Raw genomic sequence first — 12,057 nt, 5'->3', positions numbered from 1 at the left:
AAAGTTGTAGGTATCTTAATTATAGGAAAATGTGTGTATCCTGTGCATTTTGACCTTACATGGACTGGGGATTGCTTTTAGTTAACTGGCATTTAATCCTTCTAGAAAGGGCTTTGAGAGTTCATATCTCTGAGTGGACGTGTAAGGGGCGGTTTCTAACTAGTTCTTTTCTGACTTTGTGACTCCAGCACTGTGTGCTGCGCTTCTGTGGACCTAAAGTGCTTGCCCCTCAGATGAGTTTTGTTCCTGAGGATGCATCAGACAAAGACAGGATAGAGATGATGGCACTGTGGGCCCAGAGACTGACAACCTTCTAGAAGGAAAAGCCCACCTGCTGCATTCCTCCTTGGTACTTTGGGCAATGACATTCAACACACTCAGCCCACCAAACAGTGGTCAGAGGGGACTATAGTTAATTAAAACTGCCAGAAAAGTTGGTTGAATATACTTAATGTGTCAGTTACAATTTATTGCCTCTTGGCCCTGAATGCCACTTTTAATATTTGTTATGTGGTGAACAGAATTCCTTCAAGCATTTCTCCTTTAAAACAAGCATGAAATTGAGCTTTATCAGTAGGGGGCTCTCGAGGGCCACAGGAAAAGTCTTTCTGGCAGTTTCCAGGGGAGGCCAGGCTTCCAGGGTGTGGTATCAAAACCCATGGTGAAGCCTGCCCAACCATGAATCGAATACACCACCAAGTCACAGCCTCGGCCTGGCAGAACCTGAGCGTAGTCCTCTCTGCAGGGCAACCAGAACCCCGCACCCCAGCCTGCATGCAACCACCTGTGGCCCACAGGGAGGGTCTGCACAGCCTCCATGGTCCTTGCCTGCCGGATACTCTTTTCACAGATGCTGCTCATCTGCCTGCACTCCCCGGGATGGTCTATTGCTCATCCAGCAACTCCAGACCAGCTCCAGCTCGAGCAAACCAGCAAATTTCTCTGCCATCTGTGGCCATCTGTGGACCGAGCTGCACCTGCTCCAACAGGTCTGAACCCTCCACCGTTTGTCCTTTCATAGGTACTGTCCCTCAACCCAAGGGAACCTTATAGAAATGCCTTATATCTTATAGTCACTTTTTTATCACAGTTAATAATTCTTCCTATTAAACCTCTCCTATCTAACATATTAGGTGCTTTGTATCTCCTGCTTAGGCCCAGGCTGCTTCATGTAATGATGTGAATAAAGGCTTTATGGTAAACAACACAAATAGTAAATAACTTTCATGAATTAGGTTGCTTAACATTTTACACAGTAAAATCAAATCTTTCTAAGTCTGTAAAAGCTGTTCTGAAGATACCTGGATTCATATACCCATGACACAATCTGGGGAATATATTCTCCACTTATGATTATTTTTAATCTTAAATATGATCATAGAGCTAGATTTTCTTCTACTATTACTATATTTTTCTTTCAGGAAGTAATGAAAGTTTATGAAGAAAATATTTATTACATTGAATACTTTTAATACATTCTTGAGAATTTATCATAAAAATTATTTTAAAATTAAGTTATGTATTTTTTTTTTAGAAATCAGTATACTTTATTATAAACATTTCCAGAAAATAAACTGATTTTATATAAAGATTCTTTGAAACTTTTAAAACTATATGTAACCTAAGCTTATTTTTATTATAATGTATTTTGTTTTCCACTTTCTAATCTAGAAAATACAAAGAATTTCAAAAAAACAAAACACAGATGTAATATAGGAAAAAAAAATCAATTCTAAATTGTTGTATAGAGAAAACTAATGAATATATGAGTAAGAATACCCCAAACCCAATCAAGAAATAGATTCTACAAAGCCTGTTAATCCTCCAGTTTAAAATAAATGACTTCACAAGGGAAAAATACTTCCATCATTATAGCATTTTGATGAATAAAAGCAAAGCCACTCTCATTAAAGGAAATTACATTTTACATAAAAAATGCAATAATACTTTTAGAAAATGAGGCAAAGTAATTTCCATGTTGGAGATCAAGCATACTAAATAAATACTTTCTGTTCCCTTGGCCTTCGCTACAAGCTAAAGTGCCTGTTTACACGAGAAAAGTGGTATGAACATGGACATCATAAAACCAAGCTTCTCCTCAACTATTTTTTCAATTTATCCTCAGGAGAATCAACTCAAGAGCTTCAAAATCCAAGGATAGACTGGTCCCAAAGCATTTCCTCCTCTGTCCTTTCTTTGCCTTGCTCCTTTTTTTCTTTTCTACCCTTATGTTCCTCTTTCTTAGAGGTGACATCTCGGCTTTTTTTCTCCTTTTGATTCTTAAGCTTTTTTGTACTGATCCTGACTGTTTCTACCTCTGTTTTGTTTCTTTGGAGGCTCTTGTCTAAATCTGTTTTATCCCAACCTTTTTTCCTCTTATGCTTGGGCCTCTTCTCCTCTGTTTTTTCTCTGCCTTCTTCTACGTGCCTTTTTCTCTTCCGATGTATCTGTTTATGAGCGGCTGGATGGGCACTGGTGGTGTTTTCTGAGGAGAGGTGCTTATAAACTCCAGGCTCTACACTGTATGAGCTATAATTATACTCTTGCTGACTAAGGTTCAGGGGTACTGGTTTTTCTGAGAAACGATCCCTGGTGAATTGACAGTAGCTCAGGGAGTCTTGTCTTTGCCTATTGTAATGAGCTGGTAGCCACTGAGGGAACTGGTTTTCCACTGCTTGTGAAATATTGCATGTTCTTGAGTAGGTCTGGATGGTTTCAGTTGGGAATCTTTGATCAAACATTCTATACCTGGGTCTGGAATCAAATTCTTCTTTGTACCTCCAGGTTTCCAAATAGTCCTCTCTCATTTGTCTGAAACAAGTCTTTGGTTCTAAGCCTCTGGCTTTTTGCACTTTGATATAATCTTCAAGTTCATCTTGAAAAGAGTCGTATGTCTTTGAATGCTTCATTAGGCTGACAACAAGGGATTCTCCTTATCAGGCTGAGAACTTGGTGAAGAAATCTGATCATATTCACCCGTTAATTGCTTCAGTTTCTTAGCACAGACTTTACCCAAATAGTGAGACTGTGCAACAACTGGGGAGCTTCTTTGAGGCAGGGGCGGGCGTCTACAACTACTGTCCCCCTCCCCGCCAACGCCGCCGGCCTGGGGTAAGGCCGAGGTGGAGGTGGCGGAGAGGCAGGGACACCCGCTGCCGCCAACGCCGCCTCCGCCGCCGAGCAGGCGAGGTGGAAGGAGGAGGCGGAGACCCGGACTCCGGAGGGGAAGTCCAGTTATGTATTGTTTTTAAATGAAGAAAAGAATCCTAAATATGGGTTGATTAAGCAAATTATGTTGTTTCACTTTGACGTAACAGTATAAATCTAATAGAAAAAATAAGTATAGTATTACACACAACATATAAGACCTGGTCATGAAAACTGTTGTAAGAAATAGCATTACATCATTGTCAAGAACTGTGCAGGTTCTAGAATTTTACCCTATTTACAAGCTAAAAAGTTAGCCTGTTATATCCTATTTCATGGATGCTGGCAGAAGCTTCTGGTCAGAGACCAAAGACTTTATTACTCACAGCAAATGCAGTAACTAGAGCTTATCATATATTTCATGTTGGCTCCCCATTCCTCCCAAGTCCCATGAAGGCAACACAAAAGGCCCATCATTTTATGCCTTCACACACGGAGGGTTACCTCACCGGAGAGGAGCACTGAGCTTGGGAGAGTCACTGCTTTTATAGACAGCAGAAGCAAGTCTGCCCTCTACTGGGAATACATGTTAATTCATCTATTGAGGTTTCCCACTTCAAAGAACCCTGAGAAATAGCCCCAGGTAATGAGCAAACATCCTTGGCATACTCAGCAAGAACTTGCAGGCATCTCAGTGCTCAGTGCCTTTCCCATCAACAAGGTAAAAACTAGGCATAAAGCATGAAAAAAATAAATATAATTTTGTTAGTGTGGTAATATTTTCTTCAGCATTGTTCTTTGTTCTTGTCATGTATGTATATATATACATTCATATGTAGACAATGGTCAGAAAATACTGTCCAATATTGATTTTCAGAAAACTAAGGAAGGGAATTCTTCCCTCTTTCTGGTGCTTCTTACCTTTGTCACAGAAGCCTCCCAGATTCTCCTTGTCCTTCCTACAGATCACAGGGAGTGTGTAGTCTGTTCTGAATGCTCCAGGTGGCAGCTATAGCTCTGCACCTCTCCGTGGGGACCCCCTGTGAGCACTGAGCTCTCAGGGCTCTCATGTCCACTAGGCATTTTTCATCTGTGAATAATGATAGTTTTGTTTTTTATTTTCCAACTCTTGTAATTTTTTTGTCTTTTTATGGAAATGTCCTGTATAATGGATGGGCACACTTATTGTGTTACTAATCTTAAAGTGAAAGCTTTTAAAGATTCATCATTAGTATGATGAATATCTGTTGAATTTATCAAATATTTGTATGCATATATTGAGATAATCATGTTTTTAACTTTAATCTCTTGATATATTTTAGTGATTGCTTTCCTGATTTTAAACTAACCTTGCATTCCTGGGAAAACAGCTTTGGCCATTATGTATGATCTTTTTTTATGATCTCCTGATGAATTCTGTTTGCTAATAGCTAGTTTTAAAGTTTTACATCTATGTTGATGAGTTAGATGAGCCCGTAATTTTCTTTCTCCTTCTGTCCTTGTCAGATTTTAATATGACGCTTAATCTAAAAAATGACTGGGGGAGTACAACCTCTTTCTCTATATTCTAGATTAACTTGATTAAGAATTAAATCATTTGTTCCTTCAATTTTTGGTAGAACTCTCCAGTAAAACCATTTGGACATTAAATTTTGTTTGGTTTTATGGTTCTGGATTAGATCATATACAAGGTATGATCAACAAAAATGGTGAATGTTTACATTTTAAAAAGCTTATTACAGCAAAAGACACATTGCCATTAATCCCCTTTGCTTCAAACACACTTCAAACACCATCGTTCTTGCCACTTTCTGAAGCAGTTCTGGAAGTCCTCTTTCGTGAGTGTCTTTGGTTGCACTGTCATGGCTGCCTCAATGTCCTGAATTGATTGAAAATGTTTTTCTTTCATGGTCTTTTGATCTTGAGGAAGAGTCAGAAGTTGCACGGTGCCAGATGTAATGAATAAGGTGGATGAGGACACACAGTAATGTTTTTATTTGACAGAAATTGCCATACCAGAAGCTATGCGTGATATGGAGCGTTGTCATGATGGAGGATGAAGTAAAGACACTCACGAAAGAGGACTTCCAGAACTGCTTCAGAAAGTGTCAAGAGCCATGGGATAAGTGTGTTTGAAGCAAGGGGGAGTATTTTGAGGGAGATTAATGGCAATGTGTCTTTTACTGTAATAAATTTTTTTAAATTTAAACATTCACTATATTTTTCAATTGTACTTCATAAGCACAACTCACCATGTGTCTCCCACTGAATGCGGCTATAAAGCCCAGAAAAATGCTTACAGCAGCTTTTATAGGAGCCTGGAAAAGTAAATAGTAGCAGGTGGATTGGGAAAGAAAACCAGAATTCAAAATACCAACCACCTGGCAATGAGTTTACCATTTTTACCCTTCCAGCACTCCCAGCCTGAAATCCTGAAGTAGGTATTGGTTGAATTCAGAAACATCCCTAAGAGGAGCCCTATAGTACTGGTTTGAATGGCAAGAATGGGAATTCCTAATGTTCAAGATGAGTGCAAAATCCCCCATTCTTTCTTTTCTCTGGCAAACCAGCATTCAAGCAATCCTACAGTGGCAACAAATGGGGCCAGCAACAGTCAAAACCATAAAGAAATAAAACCTTCCTCTCCAGTCAGTGACACTGTGGTCCCAAGAGGTTGGGACCAAATCCTGTTGCTTTCTTTCCCTGTCTGTCCTCCCATCTCTTAGCTCCAGACAGAGGTGCACTTTTAGAAGCATGTAAAAGAGTAGGGCAATTAAAGTCCCAGCTTTCTGTCTGCAGGCTGGAATAGAAGTCCCATCGAACCCGAAAGTACTGGGGAGATAATAGGGAGGAAGAAAGAAGAGTGCAGAAAAACCACAGCAGAGAATTGAGTGCACTGCTAAAAAATATTTGGAAAAATAGTGACTAAAAACTCCCCAAATTTGGTTAAAGAGATAAACCTACAAATTCAAACCCAAACAGCATAAACTGCAATTCACACTTAGATGTATCACAATGAATCTATCTTAATGAAACTATTGAAAGCTAAAGACAAATAAAAATTGTTGAAAGCAGCCAAATGAAAAAAATGTGTTTCCCATAGGGGAACAACATTTTAAATGACTACAGATTTCTCATCATAAACCATTTATCTCAGAAATAGATAAAACTAGAGACAGAAACTCAGCAGAGATGAAATAACCAAACAAATCATCAGCCATCTGCATGTAATTGACACCTATATAGCACTCCCTCTAAGCACATTATTTTCAATTATACATGGAGCGTTCACTAAAATAGACCATATCCTGAGTTCTAACAATTTTAAAGTAATTGAAATGTGTTCTCTGACCATGATGAAATTAAACTAGAAATCAATAAAAGAAAGATAATAGAAAAATCACTACACACTCGGAAATTAAACAATATACATATATGATCCATGGGTCAAAGAGGAAATTTTGAGAAAAATTAGAACATATTTTGAATGGAATGAACATGAAAATACAACATATGAAAATTTGTGAGATGTAGCCAAAGAAGTGCTTAGAGAAATTTTATAGCACTCACTGCATCATATTAGAGAAGGAAAAAAAAGAAGAAAGGTGATGAATCAATAATCTAAGCTTCTACCTTAAGAAGTAAGAAAAAGAAGAGCAAAATATACCCAACAGAAGCAGAAGGAAGGAAATCATAAAGATAGAAGTAGAAATCAATGAAATGAAAACAGAAAACAATAGAGAAAATCAAACTCCAAACTGGTTCTTTGAAAATATCAGTAAAATTGATAAACGTCTAGAAAGACTGACAAAGCTAAAAAGAAGACACAAATTATTGATATAATTATAATACTAAGAGGGGACATCATTACAGATCCACTGACATTTGAAAACTAATAAAATGTTAAAATAATACTATAAACATCTCTACACAAACTTTAGATTAAATCCAGCAATTCCTTGAAAACTACAAACTGCTAAAATGTGCTCAAGCTGGACTAGACAACTTGAATAACCCAATGACTATTAAGGAAATTGAATTTATAGTTAAAAGCCTTCCAAACAAGAAATCTCTAGGCCCATATGGTTATACTGGTGAGTTCTACCATCTATTTAAATGAGAATAAACATCAATTCTATACAATCTCTTCCAGAAAATAGAAGAGGGTACCTTTCCCAGCTCATTTTATGCGGCTAGCACTATCATGATAGCAAAAACAAAGACAGAAAGAAAAGAAAATTCTAGACCACTATATTTTTTAACATAGGAGTAAGTCAGTGAAATCCTCAAAGAAATCCTCAATGAAAAATGATCAAATTGGATCCAGTAATGTATAAACAGCATGGCAAGTGGGGTTTTTCCCGGGCATGCAAGTGTGGTTCACTATTCGACTATCAATCAATATAACCCATAATACATTCAGGAAGAAAAAGCACATGATTATATTAATTGATGCAGAAAAAAGCATTTGACAAAATTCAGTGTCCGTTAATGAAAAACAAAAACCTCTCAGCAAGCTTGGAATCAAACGATTTCTACCTGATAAAGAGCACCTAAAACCTAAAGTTAACTTTATATGTTCCCCATAAAATTAGGAATAAAGCAAGGATGACCACTCTCACCACTCCTCTTCAACATCATATTGGAAGACCTAGTCAGTGCAATAAGGCAGAAAAAAAGAAAAGAAAAGCTATACACACTGGACAGGAAGAAATAAAACTGTCCCTATTTGCAAATTATGATTATTTAAATAGGATTTTTAAAAGAATCTACAAAGCAAACTAAAAAAACCAGCCAAGCAAAAAATATCTTCTAGAACTAATAAGAGAGTTTAGCTAGGTCACAAGAAAAGGTCAACAAGGTAAGACAAACGTATTTTTTTTTTTTACAAATTGTATTTTTATATACTAGCAATGTACAATGGGAAACCAAAATAAAATAAAATTTATGGTAGACACAATAATGAGATAATCGCACAAAACATGTACGAGTGTACAATCTCTATGCTGAAAACAACAAACAGCTTATAAAAAAAAGTAGATCTAAATAAATGGAGGAAATATACCATATTCGTGGTTTAGAAGACTCTGTATTGTAAAGGTGTCGATTCTCCCCAAATTTACACATACATTTAATACAAGTCTAGTTAAAATCCCAGAGAATTTTTGGTCAATATAGACAAGTTGATTTAATTATAGAGAAAGGCAAAGAAGCCAGAATAGTTAAAACAAATTTGAAAAAACATACACACTGGATGCACACTGCCCAATTTTAAGACTTATTCTAACGCTATAGTAATGAACACAGCAACTGTATTGTATTAGCACATGAATAGATACAAAATCGATGAGAGAAAAGAAAGAGGACTAGACCCACACAGTAGAGCTGAGGTGTTTTTTTAGCCTTTTCATAATTAATAGACTTATTTTTTAAAACAGTTTAGATTTGTAGAAAAATTGACCAGATACTACAGAGTTTCTATATACTCCCTATACACAGTTTCCCTTATTACTATCTCATATTAATATGGTACATTTGTTATAATTAATGAATTAATATTGATACATTATTGTTAACTAAAGTCTGTTGTTTATTTAGGTTACCTTGGGTTTTTTACATATCTTTTTTTCTCTTCCAGGATCTCATCCAGGATACCATGTTACGTTTAGCTTTCATGTCTTTTTAGGCCCTTCCTATCTGTGACAATTTCTAAGATTCTTGTTTTTGATGACCTTGATGGTTTGGAAGAATATTGGTCAGGTATATCATAAGATGTCCCTTTAATGGGATGTGCCTGATTTTTTCTAATTATTAGACTGCAGCTATGGGTTTGGGGAAGAAGATCACAAAGAGAAAGTGCCATTTACAACACATCACATTAAGTATATATACTATAAATATGATTTATGACTGTGATGTTGAACTTGGTCAGCTGGCTGAAGCAGTTATAAAGTTATTCTATTTTCCACCTTTTTATGTTGTATTATTTGGAAAGAAGTCACTTTGTGGAGCCTACACTTAAAAAGTAGGAGTTATGCTCCCCCTACTGTAGAGTAGAATATCTATATAATTTATTTGGAATTCTGCATAGATTTGTCTCTTCTCCACTTGTTTACTTATTTATTCAATATTTATTTACTTATTTATTTAATCGTGTATTTGTATCAATATGCACGCATGGATATTATTTTATACTTTAAGTTGTAATACAGTGCTACTTTATTGATTTTCTTGCTCAAAGTATTCCAGCTTTGGTCACTGGGAACCCTTTTAGAAACCAAGACCTGGGCAGTAAGTGTGCTCATTGATACTGTATAGTGTGATTTCTTCCAGGCTCTCTAAACTGGGAAAGCAAAAAAATATATGTGTATACCAACCCATATATGTACACACATCTGTTAATAATTCTAAACGTAGCCATCTGTATCTACATTAAGTTCTTACTATCTTCAACTCCACCTCTTCCATGTGGAGTTGCTTATCTGTAAATTTCCACTTTAATGACAAGAAATATAGCTCCCACCATTCACGATCCATTTACTTAATTGTTCAATTCCAGTATACATGTATAGCAATATCAGAATTGTTAACTCATAGTCTGTCAGAATCAACTTTATCAATTAAAGTACAGTACTCATATGCAGTCCCTTTTTTTCATTAGTCTTAGACTTCATTCATTTCCAAAGTAACTTAGCTCAGCACATTTTCTCCATCCCCTCACTGAGGTTCTTTCATACATTTGTAGTTCAGTTAGATTCTCTTGTGACAGTCTATAATTTTTCCTGGTATTCCAGAGCTCCAAAATTATTATTTTAAAATTTGCATAAATTAAGGATTACTCTTTGTGTGATAAAGTTCTATAGGTTTTGACAAATGTTTGATGTCATATGTCCACTATTACAGTATCATATAGAATAGTTTTACTGTACTGAAATGCCCTTTTCACCTATTCATTTCTCCTTCTGGCAACCACTGATTTTTGTTTTTTAACCACTGATCTTGTTACTCTCTCTATAGTTTTGCCTTTTCCAAAATGTCATATAATTGGAACAAACAATAGGAAGCCTTTCTGGACTGGCCTCTTTCACTTAGCAATATACATTTCAGGCTCCTCTACGTCTTTCCATGGGTTGATGGTTTATTTCTTCTTATTGCTGAATAATATTCAATCTCATGGATGTACTATAGTTTATCTTTCACTTATTGAGAGACATCTTAGTTGTTTTCAGTTTGGGGCAATTATGAATTAATCTGCTATAGACATTCATGTATAAGTTTCTGTGTGGAAATATATTTTTAATTCATTTGGGTAAATAAGTAGGAATACAATTGATAGGTCATAGGTAAGACTGTGTTTAGCTTTTTAAGAAACTGCCAAACTTTCATCCACAGTGGCTGTACCATTTTACATTCCCCCCAGCAATGAATAAGTTACTTATTTTCCACATCCTCACCAGCAATTGGCATTGTCAGGGTTTTTGTTTTTTTGTGTGTGTTTTTTTTCCAGTCATTCTAATAGGTGTGTTGATGGCTAAAGTGTATAAACAACCCATTATTGTTTTAATTTGCAATTCCCTAGTAACAAATGATGTCAACCACCTTTTCATATGTTTATTTGCCATCTGTGTTTCTTCTTCAGTGAGCTATCCAGATATTTTGCCCATTTTAAATTGAGTTGTTTGTTCTTGCATTGTTGAGTTTTAAGAGGTTTTTAAAATATTTTTAGTACAAATCCTTTATCAGATACGTGCTTGCAAGTATTTTCTCCATGTATGTCAAATATCTTTGCATTCTCTTAATGGTTTCTTGCCAGAGCAGAAGCTTTCATTTTAATAAAGTCTAACATCAATTTTTCTATCATGGATCAGACCTTTGGTGTGATAAAGAACACATTGCCAAATGAAGCATCACTTAGTTTTTCTCCTATGTTTTCTCTTATACTTTTGTATTTTTAATTTATGTCTAAGGTTAACTTTTAGCTAGTTTTTGGTAAAAGGTATAAGGTCTGTGTCTAGATTATGTTATTTTATTTTTTTGTATATGAATATTCAATTGTTCCAGTACCATTAGCTGAAAAAACTAGTATTTTTCTAGTGAATTGCCTTTGCTCCTTTGTCAAAGATCAGAAGACTATATAAGTGTGGGTCTACTTCTGGATGCTTTATTCTATTCCATTGATCTATGTGTCTTTTTCTTTTGTCAATACTGTCAATCTTTGTAGTTCTGTAGAGTTTTGAATTCAGCTAATTCCAGCCTTCCACATTTGTTTGTCTTCTCCAGTATTGTTTTGATTATTCTGAGCTTTCTACCTTTATATAAATTTTAGAAACATTTTGTCAAAATCTGCAAAATAGATTGCTGGGATTTTTATTTGGCATTACCTTGAATCTATAAAGTTGAGAAAAACTGACAGCTTAACAATATTTATTTTTCCAATCCATGATTTTGGAATATCTTTTCATTTGTTTAGATCTTCTTTGATTTCATTCATTATAATTTTGTAGTTTTCTACCTAGAGACCCTATGCATGTTTTGTTAGATATATACCTATTTTATTTTTTGATGCAAATAGAAACAGTATTGTGTTTTAAATTTCAATGGTTCATAGCAGCAAAGAAAGTGATTGACTTTTGTATATTAACTTTATGTCCTGAAACTGTGCTATAAAATCAATAATAAGGTTGAGTTTTTTGGTTTTGTTCTTTTTTGCTAATTCGTTAGTATATTCTACATAGAGAATCATGTCATCTGTGAACAACGACAGTTTTCTTTGTCCCTTCCCAAACTGTACACTTCTTATTTCTTTTTCTTGTCTTATTGCACTAGCTAAACTTCCAGTATAATGTTAAACAGAAGTGGTGAGAGGAGACTTGCCTTGTTCCTGGTCTTAGGGAAAAACATCCAGTTTTT

At 35.6% G+C, this 12,057-nt stretch overlaps 1 protein-coding gene across 1 annotated transcript; it reads right to left on the bottom strand.

Annotated features, from left to right (window-relative positions):
• Nucleotides 1-1,907: 1,907 nt before the first annotated feature.
• LOC117027042 (lysine-rich coiled-coil protein 1-like) lies at nucleotides 1,908-3,207 on the bottom strand. The gene has a single exon (XM_033114471.1). The coding sequence runs from the start codon at nucleotides 2,907-2,909 to the stop codon at nucleotides 2,145-2,147; it is 765 nt and encodes a 254-aa protein (XP_032970362.1). The 5' UTR covers nucleotides 2,910-3,207; the 3' UTR covers nucleotides 1,908-2,144.
• Nucleotides 3,208-12,057: the final 8,850 nt, after the last annotated feature.

The sequence above is a fragment of the Rhinolophus ferrumequinum genome, chromosome 9 (genome assembly GCF_004115265.2).
Source record: "Rhinolophus ferrumequinum isolate MPI-CBG mRhiFer1 chromosome 9, mRhiFer1_v1.p, whole genome shotgun sequence".
Classification (NCBI taxonomy): Eukaryota; Metazoa; Chordata; class Mammalia; order Chiroptera; family Rhinolophidae; genus Rhinolophus; species Rhinolophus ferrumequinum.
This window is presented reverse-complemented; position numbering and strand designations above follow the sequence as displayed.

Bases quoted from the DNA above. Each gene is read 5' to 3' on its own strand.
- LOC117027042 (XM_033114471.1), bottom strand. From the start codon at position 2,909: ATGAAGCATTCAAAGACATACGACTCTTTTCAAGATGAACTTGAAGAT.